We start from the raw sequence: 17131 nt of genomic DNA on the forward strand, positions 1-17131 counted from the left end.
TCGCAGTATCTTGCAACAGCCTAATATCACACTCACTAAGTAGCTCATCGACTTTGTTGTTATGATCATCTATCCTGTATGCTTCCTATTTTTCTGTGCAGCTAGCTTTGTTCTCTATAATTTACTTACATACAAACATGTGGGCCAACATGACCCTTGAATTCTGGGGGCACCTGCCGCACTTGCAGACTTGAAGAACTGTTCATCAATACCTTATATTTATTCCCTCTTGCGTTTGGCTGGACTCTGCAGTTAGGGGCTGAATCTGAAGACCAGTGTCTTTAAAGAACATGAACTGGGGGTTTTATTTTCCGCCGTCAAATCAAAAGGATTGAGAGCTTAGTAGTGTTCAAAGCGGTGACCATTATACCAGTCCAGAGAATTTTTGAACATTAATCGGTTACCTGGGTCACTGCATGGGCAGACAGAAATGCCCAAATCTGTTGTCAGGTCCAGTGATATAGCGTGATCACTCAAGGAAAGGTCTCAAAGGAAGTTAGTATCGTGGGACATGCATTTTCAAGGTGTGAGTTTCTGCTTTGCAAATGAGGTGCTCCATGCCACCAAACGCAGTAATAAATTAATGTAAGGGCTCAAGAAACTAAGAATAATTTACCCAAGTCCTTCAAACTTAGAAAGCATTGCTTTTGAAGTATGAGGAGGTCCAGAAATATATAAATGCTCCACGGTATTAGATTGCTCAACCTTTTCTCAAATATCTAACTTTAGGAGTTTGTAAAGTGTTGAAGCATAAGCTCATATCTGAAAATACTGCTCTTTTGCTTTCTTCCTTTAGTTCTTTGCTGTGCGACTTTTCTTTAGGGCTGCTGATCATTTTCACAAGTCGCTTGCTTTTTTGACATAGCCAGGACTCTTTAAAGCATTGTCATCTTTCAGTTTAATCTTTTGAAATTTTTGGCAACCAAAAGAGGTTGAGAACTATAGGAGAGCTAGGCACAATCAAAGCTCAACAAAATAAAACCTTTTAATATAAACCCCTAGCCCTTGACAGAGAAACATATATATATCTGAAATTGGATGATTTTATGAATTCTGTGGCATTTAAGAAATAATGACATTATCAAATCAAATGATTGCTCAGTTGCAGAAAATTTAAGGGTCTTCCACGCTGATTGACAGGTGTTCAGCAAAAAAATAACCAAGTGGATTAAAGGAATACTTCATCTCTATGGCAGTACCGGTTTTATCTCTTTAAAAGAATAGCATGTCAAATGTAAACTTCTCGTTTTCAATTATGGAATGGATTTCACAACTTTAACATATAATGTAAGGCACAGAGCACCATTCGCCAGGGCAGCAGATGTAACTGAGCTCCTGATTTGTGTCAGTAAGCCCACTCTCTGGGATGATGTGCCTCTGCAGAGATCCCTAAGGTAACCTGCTGGCCACAGATTCAAAGAGTGGTGGAGCTGGCTTTTTAATCTACCCAATATGGATAAAATGAGTACATTTTGAGTGTAACTGTAACTCTCATAGTTTACAGCAATACAAAATGACATAATGCCTTGGGGACAAGCACACTATATTGGCGTAGTGAGGTTATAGGATCTCAGTTAGCTGAGCTCAAACAGGCATCTGCTGCCCTGCTACTAATACTGACTTCTACTAATCAAGTTACCTTGCACTGCTGTGTTACTTTTTATTTTTTTGCATGTTCAGGTTGGTTTGTATTCACCCGTGCCAAAGGCTGTATTCTTGTGCATGAGGTGTTTCCACTCTCTCTAACAAGCATGCAAAGGTTGCAGTATATTGCAAAGAATCATTGACTCCTTAAAGCAAAAAGTTTGTTACTTTACTCTGTAATATACCCATATTTGTGTTCGCCAAAGGATGTTGAAAGGAATTTGCTGGAAATGGGACTTTGGCTTCTTGCGCTAGTCGAGCCATTTTGAAATTGTATCAGGCTGATGTACATTAAACTGTTAAAGAAAGCTTTTCTGGTAATATGCAATGTTGTGAACTTTCACAGCAGCAATGCAAAATTTCTCATTCATCTTTATTTCCTACTTTAAAAAAAAAAGCACAAACCCTAAGGTGGGTTAGTTTAATAAGCGTTTTGACTGACTATTTTATTTTTTAGAGTTCAAATACTTCAGCACCTTTGGGGGCTCCGCCCACCGGAGCAGTTCAGTTCTACAACCCTTCGCAATTTGCACAAGTAAGTGGACCAGACAACTGCATGCTTGCTGGGAGAACTCCAAGTATTGTTAACTAGTACAGATCCATGTTGGGTCAGTGAACCTTTCAGGATATCTGGTATGATTGTTGGTTGTATTTACCAAATAATTGCTTGCATGCTATTAGAATGCGCTCTCAAAGTATTGTTAACTAGTACAGATCCATTTTGGGTCAGTCAACCTTTCAGGATAACTAATATCATTCCTCTCCCCCCTGTTCTCCCCCCACCCCCCAAGTCGGTCGGACCTTTCACTGCATGATGGGAAGGCTGGCTGCTTCTGTAATGCTTAAAAGTGCATTGTTCGACTTGTATGTCTGTATGTTTTGGTTTCTATGTGTTTTGTTTGTCGGCCCCATTTCTTTCTTTAGTTTTGTGTTTTAAGCATTTTTTAAACAGTTTTTTCAGTCGTATGTACTTTACAATTGATTAGATATATTCTTTTTAAAGTTAAGAAGTTGTTGCCTCTTATAGGGATATTTTCGTTTACTTAATCCTTTTTTTCAGATGGAAAATATATTGTAAAAGATGTTTCGCGTGTGAGTTCCATTATAGGAAACCAGTCTTACCATTTAATAATTTGCTCTTACTATGCAGATCACACTCAGTCATTCGTTTATTTTTTCATTTATCTTGGAAAAATCCATGACATCCATACTAATACAGCATATAAAACTCAAAACCTTCACTAAGGCACAATCTGTAGTAATTAATATATCACTCTTCAATTTTTAAAGTATGATTAATTTATTTGGACCCACAGCCAGCCCATTTTACCAAACCTGATCTAGGAGTGTACCTCACTAAGGTGCCTTACCTCCTATGCATTTCAAATGTTAGCATTAAGAATTGACGATATATGTGCTAAGCTTTAGCCTTTTTCCCCTTCCTCACTAATAAAACCCCTATGCCTTTTTAAAAAACTTACTCACTCAATCTAGGTGCTAAATATAATTAATTTTGAACAATTTTACTGTTAGATTATCTTTCTGAAAACATGTGAATTAGCCTTCGCAAACAGGAAATTCTTTTGGATGATTTTCGAAGTGCAGGCACCTGGAGAATGTGGCTGACTAGTACGCAAAATAAAGAAATAATATAAAACCGGTTTACCATCATAGAACCTCAAAGTAACATTTTCAGTTTTATCACAGTTTCATTTGTTATTTTGGACTGTTTGGGCTCTTGAAGCTTTGCAAAACCGAAGGAATATACTATTGTCTTGGTCTTGTTTGTTAGAAGGATTGAATAGATCTCATAAATCTGACGCAATATAAAGCGTGCCTGTCTCGCACTCCTGCAAGGGCATTGATCCCATCTCCCAGAAAATTGTTGAGAAGCTAGTAATCTAAGTTTGTATCCCTTCCGATAAAAGTGGCCCTTATCTGCTTCTAGACAAAAAGATATTTAATTACTAAGCTTCAATCTTACACACCAGTTTTTTTTATCTCTGGTCCTCACTTTTACCCAGATCTTCAACCTAGCTCCACTTGTTCCTCTTTGTCTCGCATGGTCTCGTCCGTCTCTCTAGTTCCAACCATAATTCATCGTTAATCAGTTATCTTGTATGATGTAATTTTAATTTTGAGACATGTAACCTCTCCACTTCCACTATAATTTCCATTTTTCCATACTGGAGGACTGGTTTGCCGGTCATTCTGGGGCCTCTTAATTTCTAGGATATCTGAAACTACATGTTTTTCTGTATCTTGATTTAGATTCAAATTAACTGCAGAATGACGTGATCTTTATCTGTTAAGATAAGATCACCTCTATTTTGCTTCTCTTTGCCCCCTGTGAGGTCTCCTCCCTACCACTGCTCTGTCCTCCTGCACCTCCTGGACCTCTCGGCCGCCTTCGACACCGTCTGCCACTACACCCTATGCACACGCTTCTACGACTCAGGAATCGGCGACAAAACTCTGGACTGGATCACCTCCTACCTCACCGACAGAACCCAGAGGGTCCGCCTCTGGGTTCTGCTGGGAAGCTGTTCTTTGTTAGGCGTGTTGCCAATAAGCGATCTGTGCTTGAGGATCGGCTTGTTATTTATTCCTGCGACATGCCTCCCCTCCGTCTGACCGAATGAGCTGTCCTAATCCACGCGCAGCTACTGCTTGTTTTATCTTCTTAAAGACGTTAAAATCAACACAGTCTCTCACCCAGAGAGTCTGCGAAGGAAGCGGGCATGCATTTTATTTTTGTTTCGATCAAGGAGTCTCACTGAAACACTAGATCCAGAGGCTGATCAATAGATTTTATTGTAGTCCTCGCGGTCTCTGAGGGCTCCCTGACCTTATACCGGCTAAAAATAGTCTTGCTCCTGCAGCCGATGGAACCTTGACCCATGAAAACCCATTCGGAGCCTATTTGACACATCCAGTCAGCTGAACATCCCAAACACACTCCTGGCGGGGTTTCAATAGAGGCGTCCGGCTGCAAGAGGGCACTTTCTGGGCGAGGGAGCACTACATGAGCTGTTGCTATTCGGAGTGTGGCTATGCGGGCGGTCTCCTTCACCGGCCTCCCTCTCCAAAGCCAGTCGTCCATTTCCTGAAGGGATCATCGAGATTTTGGTAGTTTGTTTATGAACGAGCGTCTTATATACCTTAGCACACAATGCTCTTTTCCCTGACAGATGCATTCAGAGCTTTTGCCGCACGTTACTATCTATCTACATCCGTCCAGCTGCCCTGAGGGGCTGCCTGTCATCTTTCAGCGCTCCTCAACCGCCTCCCGACTGGCCTTACCGTGCTAGGCAGAGACTTCAATGCAGTCCCCACGCCGTACGGCTGCATTCCCTTGAGCTTTGGCACGCATCCATGGCAAATATCCATGGTTTGGGCGATGAGAACAGGGAAAATGCTGCACTGGCTGGCCTCCCACCAACAAGCCAATAGAATAGTTCCAGAGATCAGAGATGAGGCTGGCCACATATATCAGGCCCAACCGGAAAACACCCAAGCCTTCACCCTCTACTATGAGCAACTATACTCTGTGCCGCAGATGAAGATGAGGCGGCCAGCGATCACCTCCTAGACGCTTTCAGCCTCCCTCCCCTCCCTCAGGGAGACTCCCAATTGTTGGACGACCCCATTACATTGGAAGAAATTGGAGATGCCCTCTCAGGGCTGAAGCCTGGGTAAACGCCAGGCTAGACAGATTCCCCATGGAATACCTGGTGAGAAATCGAGACTTACTACTCCCTCACCTCCTCGAGCTTTTTTTAAGAGGCATGTCAACAATGATCATTCCCAGAGGATCTTGACTCCGCCACCATTGTGGTAATTCCCAAGAAACGTACCCTCATAGTAAACTCCCCTGACCCACTCGGTCCTATACGGTCCCAGTGGGAGGGCTGGGTGGGAGCGCTGGAGGAATTGGACTGGCACGATGCCTTGATGGCATCCCGCGCTTTAACTATCTCCTTCAGACTGAGACTCGTATAGACCTACTACCTCCACATAACGTATCGCGCCCCTTTGCGCCTGCACAGAGCCAGCCTCAGGCTCGATATCTCCTGCCCCAGATGCACTGCCGGAACTGCGCATTTCTTTCATATGGTTTGGTCTTGCACTCTAATACACTCTAATATAAAGATACTTGTCAGAGGTCCTAGGGTGGGCAGTTCCTGTGTCCCCGAACCTGATCCTTCTGGGAATAGTGGAGGGTGTCAGTGGCAAAGAAAGCCTTCCCGAGTACAGCCCTCTTAGACGCTAAACGGGACATTGCAGCAAAATGGATGAGCCCCACCCCACCTACCATTACAAAGCGGCGCTGTGGAGTCGACTGGTGCGCTGAAAAAGAGAGGGTGGTGTTCGAGGCCAGAGGTTGTCTCCAAAACACGGGCAGATTTTGGTGAAAATGGCTGTATTTGTGATCTGTTACACTCCTTATGTAGACTCGGCAAGACTGACTCGATACTGTATAGAACTTGGCTGGCGGGACTGTCTACTTGTGAAGATGTAACCAATTGCTTCCTTTGTGCCTGGATCTTGTTAGCCACTGGGTGGCGCCTTCGAAACCCAATATAGTTGTTTATCAAAAAATAAATATTCCTCGTATAAACCTATCCCTCGCCAAAATGCAGAACCTAAAATTCTTGCTAATCTCCTGGCCAACCGTCTCGTAAAAGTGATTAGCGGATTGGTGCACCCAGACCAGTCGGGCTTTATGCCTTAGCGCAACACTGCGCTGAATCTACGTAGAGTGCACAGGGTTACGGGCGGCTGGAAGCGATACAAGAACCAGCAATAATAGTTTCACTGGACACATCCATGACATTTGATACCATCAAATGGCCCTACCTCTTTGCTGTGCTGATGAAGATGGGGTTTGGGACTGAATTTATCCGCTGGGTCAAACTCCTCTACTCGGAACCTCTGGCTCAGGTCGTGGGGAATAACCCAAAATCTGACGTGTTTACGCTGGGTCGGGGGACCCGCCAGGGTATTCCGCTTTCCCCCTCCTCTTTGCCCTTGCTCTGGAGCCCCTGGCGGCATGGGTCCGTAGAGAACCAGTTATTTGTGTTCTGCGATGGGCAGAAACATGGGAAGAACGTATTTCGCTATATGTAGATGATATTCTTCTGTTTCTGGCTTCTCCGAAGAAATCGCTGATCGCAGTGTTCGACATTTTTGCAAGCTTAGGCAGATTCTCTGGTTACTCAATTAACTGGGGTAAATCTCTCATTTACGTCCTTCACAGAGACACGCCCGTTGTGCCCAAGAGCTGTCCTATTCAAGTTACCACGATGGGCTTACGCCGTTATGACCGCAACCTACTCCCGCCATTGCAAAGATTGAAGCTGGACATATCTGCATTGAAGGCACTTCCTCTCTCATTGTTGGGCCGGGCAAGGCAGCACTCTTTAAGATGTCCTTTGCCTCGCTTCCTTTATGTGCTACAAAATTGCCCTGACTCAGTGCCTGCGTGTTACTTTAGGGAAATTGAGGGTCTGCAGAGAGACTTGTTGTGGGGTAGGAAACCCCAAATAGCATTAAACAAGCTCACCCTTAACTGGACGGTGGGATTAGCCTCCCAGACCTTAAGAAATACTATTGGTGCGCACGCTATCCGTGAGACCCGTCATCTGGGGCAAGGCATCTCAGATCACTCTCGTGTGGCTGAGAAATGCGCTAGATTACGCAAGCGTTGGCAGAGTAGCTCCTATCAACCCATGGTATCTGAAAGACCCGACTACCCGGAAGAATATAGCGGACGCCACTGATAATTACTTCCAAGAAAATGAGGGTATGGTTGGTTCCTCCCAGACCCTATGGGAGGCATACAAAACAGTAATCCGACGTGAAACGCTCTCCCTGATTGCCGGGAAAAGGAGAGAAAGGCAGCCAGATCTTGAGAGAGCAGAGGAAGACATATTGAAGTCTGAAGAAGAGTTAGTCCAAGCAGTGACCCCCGAAAACCTTAACCTCTTGAAGTTGAAGCAGGATGAGTTTAATAGCATCGCCAGGGACAGAGCTAGGGAGCACAAAGCGGGAAAGCTGATAGCATGGCTTGACAGAAGGGAGTGGGTGTCACGAGTAGTGACTAAGGTGCGAGGAGGCGACTCCAGTCATATAACAGACCCGCAGGCCATAGCAGATACGTTTGCAGAGTATTACCGTACGGTATATACAACGACTGGCAGGTTCTCAGAAGATGAAAATAGAGAGCTGCTTAAGGACTTAAGACTACCCACACTCTCAGACGAAAATAGGGAATATCTGGAATCCCCACTGACGAACGATGAGGTGGCGCAGGCAATCAGGGGTGTGAACTCAGGAAAGGCAACTGGACCCAATGGTATCCCCATTGAACTATATAAATTGAGGCCTAACAAGCTTGCCCCATACATCCGCTCTATGTTGACGGAAAGTAGGGATAAGGGACTGCTCCCATACGACCAACGCGTGGCCAACATAGTTGTCATATACAAAGAAGGCAAGCCCAGGACCAGCTGCGCATCCTATAGGCCAATATCGCTTCTAAATGTGGAGCCCAAAGTCCTTGCGAAATTGCTGGCAACATGTCTTATTAAAGTCATCACTACCCTGGTTCACCCTGACCAGTCAGGCTTTATGCCTCATCGCAATACTGCCCTTAACCTGCGCCGACTGCATGGAGTGCTAGGTAGAACACCCACCATACTAGAAACTGCAGTCTTAGTATCATTAGATGCTACTATGGCGTTTGACATGGTTGAGTGGCCCTATTTGTTTGCGGTTTTAGGCAAATTAGGGTTTGGCCCGGAGTTTACGGGCTGGGTTCGTCTCTTATACTCCGGCCCATTGGCCCGAGTGGTAGTCAATAACCGCAAGTCCCCCGATTTCCAGCTGAGCAGTGGTACTCGCCAGGGCTGCCCCCTGTCTCCGCTCCTCTTTGCGTTGGCACTGGAACCACTGGCGACCTGGATCAGGCACAATCAATCTATCCGCGGATTGCGCTTGTCTTTAGATTGGGAGGATAAGATATCCTTCTATGCGGATGACATTCTCCTCTAGATGGCTTCGCCAAGAGCGTGATTGATTTGCCTCCTCGATATACTGGCGATATTCGGGAGATACTCTGGGTTCACCATAAACTGGTCCAAGTCAGTGGTTAACGTGCTTCAGGGTGACGCCTATATTACCGTGAAACTACCCGATACAGATTGCGCCTGAAGGCTTCCAATACCTCGGCATCTATGTGATGCTAGACTCGAAGCTCCGCTTTGCCCGTAATTTGGATCTGCCCATACAGCGGCTTAAGAACGATGTCGCACACTGGAAGTCCCTTCCTCTTTCCATGTTAGGCAGGGCAGTCCTTTTTAAAATGATGGCCCTGCCTCGTTTCTTGTATGCTCTCCAAAACACAATGGATCCTGTCCCAATATCCTACTTTAAAGAAATAGAGGGTCTCCAGAGGCAACTTCTCTGGGAAGGCAAACCCCGCATAGCATTCTCCAAGTTAACTCTTAACAGGTACGATGGAGGCATCAGTCTTCCGGACCTAAGGAAATATTAATGGGCATCTCAACTCGCGCAATCAATCACGGGATATATGGCCGCCCAGACGATCCCGGGTATGCCATGAATACGTGGATGCTCTCAGGGGAAGACTATAACAGAGCATTATACGCTAAACCCCGTAGATTCCCAGTAACTGGACCCACAGCACATGACGTCCAGACATGGCACGCAGTCAAACCCCTGAATTGGGAAAATAAGCTCACTCTGGCCACTCCACTGTGGAGCTTTGAGAAACTGGGGAGCCTCTGGAAATCAAAGGGCTTTAACAAATGGGACCTCCTAGGGATCTCGCGAATCAAAGAAGTCTGGAGGGAGGGAGTGGTTCTTCCATTCGCTTCACTTAAAGTACAATACAGCTTGTCGGATACTGAGTATTATCGTTATCTCCAAATCCGACATGCATTACTCACTCAGATACCAAGCAACACGAACTCCCGGAGGCCTCCCCCCTGGAGGATAGAGTACTGGAAGGTCACCTCCCGGAAAATACAATTTCTCTTATCTATAAGAAACTGATCAATAACATGGTAGATCCACTGCAGGCCCTCAAGGGAAAATGGAACAGTGATGGCTTGGAACTAGATGACGAGGACTGGCAGGAGGCGGTCTCTTCCATGCGGGTAGTCGCAATCCAGGCCAGGCTGAGATTAGTGTATACCAACAAAGAGAGGTGCACCACACGAAACACTTAAGGATACAGAGTTCATTTCCAATTATAACATTTCTTCAGAGATCATTCCTTATATTCATTTTATTTTCAATGTTTTGATATTTTCAAGAGACATAACATTTAGTTCCTATGACTCTACAGCTAGACCAGCCGACGCGTTTCGTCCTGAACCAGGACTTCTTCAGGGCACTGAATTATAACGGAGACCAAAGATAGTATTTTCCTGAATGTTCACCAATCTTTTATACTTTCATACCGAAAGGCAGAGTTCCATCCAATCAGATAAGATAACGCCAACACTGGACTGTTAATGGCACAGCTGAAATCCAGTGGGTTTACGTCGCATCAGTTCCACAATCCAAGGAACCATACACACTAAAGCACTGGAGCTAGCAAGCTATGCCCTAATACCTGGGAGCCTTCGTACTCAGAGCTACATGGCATTATTCGATCTGTATTATACACCGGCCAAAATTTCAAAATGGGAAGGTTCCAAGGGTAATTCCTGTGCTAGGTGTGGGCTCCAGGCGGCTAATGATACCCACATGTTCTATTTTTGTCCAAAGCTAGCGGGCTTCTTATCTGAGGTGGAGCATTTTATAAATTCTAGGTTAAGCATCCCCCTTAATATTTCTTTAGAGATGGTGATGCTTGGTTGTGATTCAGCTGAAAGGACAAGACATCTCTCAGCTTTTTTATTTATAACAATGTCTTTAATTCGGCTTTGCATCACGTCACAATGGCTTAGTCCAGAAGCCCCAACATTTTTTAATTGGAGATCCCGGATTCTAGCCCTCTATAGTCTTGAATCTGCAATTTATGTGAGGCGTGGTAGAAGGAGCTTCGAGTTGGGTCATAAGATCTGGGCTCCTGTTCAGGAGTGGGTGGAGCTGTAGATTAATGTATTGCCCTGGTTTTTTTTTCTTCTTTGGCTTAATTTATGTTTGTGTTTTGTTTGTTTTTTGGTGTATGTCTTTTAAGGTATAGTTCTCTGGACCATTGAACAGATGTATGATATCATATTTATGCTGACCATCTCTGCCATGTCTTCTCCTCTTGCTTTCTGTATTTGTACTGTTGTCAAGCACTAAAATAATAAAAACAAATAAAAAAACAAATGTAACCTATCTAGAAATGTTTATGATGGTACTGAAGAATGATGAAGTCGTCTGCTTGTAATCAATTGATGAGATTTTGTCGAAACTGTTTAATAAAAAAGAAATATTTAAAAAAAAGAAATACTATTGGGCGGCCCACCTTGCAGTTATTAATCATAGCACATATTGTCGCATGGACGACCCGGGCTACGCCATGGACCGATGGCTCCTCCCGGGTGGGAACTATAACAGAGCCCTTTACTCTAAGCCACAGAGGTTCCCCCCTCACCGGACCGACAAGACACTCTGTACAGGTCTGGCACACAGTATCCAAAAGTCTGGGATGGGAGCAGAAACTAACACTAGCCACGCCCCTCTGGCACTCCGAGGTTGGGCGACTTACGGAAGTCGAAAGGTTTTGAAAAATGGGATCTCATAGGGATCTAGACTATCGTAGACATGTGGGCAAAGGCCAACGTAGTGACATTTGACTCCTTAAAACAGAAATACGAGCTCACCACCCCAGAATACTTCCGCTACCTCCAAATCTGACATGCATTACAGTCCTAATTGCCTAAAGGTTCCTCCCACCAGAATCCACACCACTCGAGGATAGACTGCTTGATGGGTACTTACCAGAGAAAGCAATCTCCCTAACATATAAAAAACTGGTAAACAACACCGCGGACCCCTTCCAGGGCACCAGGGCAAAGTGGGAGAGAGATGGCCTCGTACTGGACGACGAGGAATGGCAGGAGGCACTGGCCTCCCCAAGGGAAGTAGCTATTTCAGCCAGGCTAAGACTTGTACAGCTCAAAATCCTACATAGAGTGTGCGTCACTGGACCTTGTCTGGTCCGCATGTGGAGGGTGTAAGGGGAAACTGCAGGAGAAAGTGTGGTCATGAGGGAACGTTCATGCATATCCTCTGGGAATGTGATCTTATACAGAGGTATTGGCACCAGATACATGCAGTACTTGGCGAAGTGTTGAAATTGGTTATCCGCCCTGAAGCGAAGAGGTGCCTCTTGAATGTATGGGAACCCACGGACCTGAACAGAATGGTAAGATCTGGGTAACGCTAGGCCTCATGGTGACAAAAAGGAACATTGCTCAGCTATGGGGAGCCGCAAACCCACTCACCATAACCGAACGGAAGAAACGCATGGACTGGTGTATGTTTCGGGAAAAGACAGTGTATATTGCGAGGGTTGCCCTAGGAAGTGGTCCCAAATCTGGGGGGCATGGAATACGTACCGTGGAGAGATCTGTAGTCCTCCATGCAGCTCACTGCTGACAACCTGTCTTCACCATAAGATGTTGTATCCCACAATATTTCAGTGCTCCATTCTTGTGCTCACCATGATTGTCACTCTGCTGAATGAATTCCTCCTATCTGTAAATTATACATCTGATTCATGTAACCACACCGATTCATGTTTAATACAAAGAATTATTTAAAAAAGATATATATATATTAATGCTGTATGATTCCAAACTTAATCCAGTTTTTTCTCCTCCTTGTGCCTACCATGTTTTTTCCACACTTTGGCTGTGTGCTAATTAAAATAAGTAAGAAAAGTTTGGTTTTCCTAATAAATGCCGTTTAGTCCGAACCAGCTCTTGCCTGCCTCTCAAAATGTAGTTTTTATCCAGTTAAGAAAATGTTTATTTATTTTTTCGTTTTGAATTCCTTCTTTGGAGTGGGATGATCTCTCATGGGGTCCCATTGTGATCTTATCTGGAGTAGTTTGCAGAGTTTCCTCTTTGTAAAAGTTGGCCTCTACCACAGGCTGATAGACTTCTACCATTTGTTTTTTCTTTAAGATGCTGTTACCCCAGTTCATTGAATTTTGGGAAACAGTCCTGTGGGTGATTTCACTTGTTCACTGGAGAACCTGCAAAAGGATTTAGTAAAGCACCACTTGTATTTCAATGGTTATTCTAGATCTACAAGATTTTGAATAGTCAGTAGGTGATATGTCACACTTGCTCTTCGAATGCAGCAAACTGATCATGAATTCAGGAGCCTTCGATAATAGTTTTCAGAAGCTGGACACGACACCTGTGGCGCTTTCTCCAAGCTTGCTTGCCAAAGGAAAGGGGGAATCCTTCCTGTAGCCACAGTGACCCTACAATTCGTACCCATTTGGAGGGAGGTAGAAAAATCACAGTTGGGCAAAAAAATCCCCAAAGAAATCAAAACCCTCCATGGCAAGTCTGTTATGCGGTGGCGATGATGGTATTAAGAAAATTCTTACAATTGCAGGAGGAGAAGAGCACTAAACTGTGCTTAGAACTGGGCAGAGCAGTGGCGATCTAAAGTAACACAGGAATCAATCTGAAGCTCCGAATGTATGAAGGGGTTAAACAACGGGAGGGAAAAATAACTTGGGAAGTATTACAACACCCCTTTGTCAGTGAAAAGACTCAGGAATTTGGAAAGAATAGGAAATTATGAAAAAATGTAACCATCCTCTTTGATTGGGACAGAATGGAAGCAAAACAAAGTTTGGTAACCATCCATGAATTCCATAAGAAATGTTCCTCTTTTGTGTGTTATTCTGATCTATGATATGATATATTTCACAGGGAAGGCATTGACCTCTCTATTTGTAGGTTAATGCCAGCACCTGTGAATCTTCCAAGATTTTGTTGTGTGCGACCTGAATGGCATATCCATGTTCCTGGAGGAATTACTTCCAGTGTGATTCACGTTTTGTTGGTCTACTAATCCAACTTTCGATTTAATATACAAGGATCACTGTTCACATAAAAATAATGAATGCAGTGATACTCTGGTGTACCGATCAAAAAGCTTTCATTACTTTATTTTAATTTATGTTGTAAACATACAAGTACATTATTCATCACAAGATATACTCAGGGTTCAGTTTACTAAATTCACAAAATATCACTGTTGAACCCCACGTGATCAAACCAGTTACATGGAAAGTCTAAAGATGATCAATGGGAAACTGTATATCCTTTTAAATATATACAAGTTGACATTTCAATTGAATCACTTTCTAATTGATCCAACAATCCTAAGGACATATGAACAAATGATCTCTTTAAATGCTTTCAGAGAGGTGGAAACGTTGATGTTTCGGTCTCTTAAGGCCAAGTAGTCCACCCAGACCATCATCAGGACACAGAGGAAACAAGCATTGGCATAGCTAATAGGTCTCGCTTTTGGGACCTTATAAGTATTTACTTTTGCAGCACAATATCCTTGGTGCAACAACATCAACTGTTGCATGACTAAATACTTATAAGGTGCCAAAAGCGAGACCTATTGACTCAGCTGGGGGAGACATCCCAAGGACCAGTGGGCCGAAACAAACATTGCTCCTATTTGTTTTAGAAGGCCGGGCAAGGATCCTGAATAGCAGAACGCGCATCTGTCATTTAAGAGTCTGAACACACATGCCACCTATCGCAACGTATTTCTGTACTTTCAGAAAGACAATCGCACACTCTGCACTGAACATGGGGAAACTTTCCTTCACTGCAATAGCAACGTGAACCCGAAATTAAAAGTAATCATTTGAAGGAAAGGATTATATAATGAGCCAAATTACATCCTACCTCTCTTTATAACAGAAATATGCTTAAGAAGCAAACACGACAAAAAATGTATACAGTAAATTACCAGAAACATGAAAGAGGTGCAACATTTTACAGAGATGACTTGGACTAATGAAAGTGCACATTAAACCAGTGCAGTTTAAAATTAACTATCTACCAACAGGGCAGCCACTTTAGTGCACAGAACACTCAAGTGCTTCTAAGTTACTGTTATGACATTCTCTGTAATTCTATAGATGCCCTTCCAACACTCTCAGGCATTTGCGAGGGACTTCACCCAGAAATTAGACACAAGCATAAGGACGGGTAATGGAAATTGTTAGCATTAACACGCATCTATCTGGCGAGAGAAAGCGAAAGTGATGGCAGGGACGCGCTCGGTGGTGGGGGAGGGGCAGAGCGAGGTGCTTGGGAGAGCAAGGCGTAATGGGCCATGAAAGCCACATGGCGGCTGCGCGCGTATACGTGAACGCAAGCTTGAGGCCAGGAAAAGATTGTGGTAGGACTTTGAAAAGCCACTAACTAAATGTCTCACAGAGCAGCGCACGCGCTGGCTCAGCAAGACCTAAAAAAGCACAGAGAGGGACAATTCCCTGAATGGTCTACAACTTGACAACTAGTCTAATTAATTGAAATAGTTCCTTCCAACGTAAGGTAGCTTTATTCGGGTACTCGTCCGCGATAATCGGACTGCTGGAAACCACGTTCAAATTCTGAACCACTGGCATGTGAGGCAATGACATTCAGGAATTGCAGAGCCACCTTGAAATGTTGCTGGTGTATGAAGGGCCACAGGCATCCAGGAATCCATCCCACAGACCCGGGACGAGAGTGACAAGAGTTCCAGTTGTGGCTGGGTTCTTTATATGAAATTCTGACACAACAGCGTCAACCCCTGTAAAGGTCCCTTTTTGTGGGTAGCATCGTTATTTCTTCGACTGTTGTTCCTTTGGTGAAACAAAAGAAACAGTCCAGATTTTGAGGAGTCCCAGTATTGGAAGCCTGCTCTCGTTCTTCTGATTGGGTGAATATATTTCTAAACTAATTATTGTGTTGGACCCTTAATAGCAGATTCCCTTTTTAGTCCATTATCAAATGTTAGAATCATACTAAAGTCATTCTTGTATGGAAAGATGTAGAAACTTTATTAATGACTATCTGCGCTACAATTTTCCGATACTCGTCAAGTCCTCAGTCCTCCTATTCTCTTTGAGTCATGTGTACAAGAAAATCAGAGGCCAGAAAGAAAGCGCAGTTTTAACAGAAATCCATATGAACTGACAATTTGGTTCTCAAAACTTACAAAGATACATCCGAATCAACCGGTACATATTCTATTTTAGTAGGCTCTCCTACCCCAGTTTGAAATTAAGGGGTTACCTTAACGCAGTAGATGTGATACCGAGTTGATTTCTGAACTGAGCTGCATAATAGCTTTAGTATCTTCTTTAGTAGGGTTCTGATGTTCATGCTGAATTGTCGGTCTAGTTAAATTGTATTTTTTATCTGTCAGCTGAAATTGACTCGCATTGCAGACCGTTTAATACAAGTTGTGCACTAGAGTTGAATTCTGTTACACAATGGCAGTCACCACTGAATAGTTATGGTTCAGCCTTACTTTACATTTCATTTATTTGCCTTCACATTTTGACCCCATGGACTGATCTGCACCAAATTAACAGTTGCTTGCATAGACAGCTAATGTCTGGAAGGCAAATCTTTATGCAACGTGTGCATGGGAAATTTTGCTACAGACAAACCTGCTATACAGATTCACAGATAACTTGCATCGGAAGTTGAACTTTACTCAAAGCGTTTTCGCATTGATTCCGTGTAAATCAACTTAGTCGATTATTTTTTTTTTATTTTTTTTAAAGTTTAAGAGAGCTTTATTGAAATAATTAAATGATACAGCATAGAACAACATTTGGAGGAAAACAACAAGGAAATAGAACAGAATATATATGACCATAATAAAGTAACATCTCATATAATAGCAATTACTTCATAAGAAAAAAAAACAGTATTCAAAGATAAGATACCTTAATGAAACAGCATTTTATGTTTTATGGAAAAAGAGAGAACGAAAAGATAGAGAAAAGAAAGAAAGGAAATGGTCAATTTTGAAATCCAATGGCTTGCCCTATAAATGTTCTAACAACAGAATGGTAATAATGTAATGTTCTAATACTAACAATATATAAAAAATAAACCGAAGAAACTCATGGCGGCTGAAAAACAAAGGTGCTATACTGGTTATGCATTACAGGTGAGGATAGATGGATAGTTAGTGGAGACCAAAAAGCCTCCTTTGGTAGAAACTCAGTCGATTTTGATATCTAATTGTTGGGAGAAAAAAGAGTTGCCAGTCAGGCTTTAAATGACTCATACTTTTGTATATCCTGGCCTTTGTAATTGTGGTGTATTCACAGATCCAATCCGTAGATATCCTGAAATCCAAAATTTCAAAAAATGAATCAGATTGTATGAGGTAGCCTTTTTCTCTTGTTGTCCCTTTTGGTTCTACCGTCTGATTAGATGGCTGCAAGTGAAAGATTTGTCTTGCA

The 17131-nt window shown here is 43.3% G+C and overlaps 1 protein-coding gene across 8 annotated transcripts in view; it reads left to right on the top strand.

Moving 5' to 3' along the window:
* SEC16A (SEC16 homolog A, endoplasmic reticulum export factor) overlaps nucleotides 1-17131 on the top strand; it is a 559433-nt gene that overhangs the window by 525367 nt on the left and 16935 nt on the right. For all 8 annotated transcript variants that reach the window (XM_085612981.1, XM_085613007.1, XM_085613017.1 and 5 more), the window contains one exon: nucleotides 2102-2179. In XM_085612981.1, the coding sequence (XP_085469107.1) occupies nucleotides 2102-2179 (78 nt within the window). The remainder of the gene's footprint in view (nucleotides 1-2101; nucleotides 2180-17131) is intronic.

This window comes from Triturus cristatus, chromosome 1_2 (assembly GCF_964204655.1).
Source record: "Triturus cristatus chromosome 1_2, aTriCri1.1, whole genome shotgun sequence".
Lineage (NCBI taxonomy): Eukaryota > Metazoa > Chordata > Amphibia > Caudata > Salamandridae > Triturus > Triturus cristatus.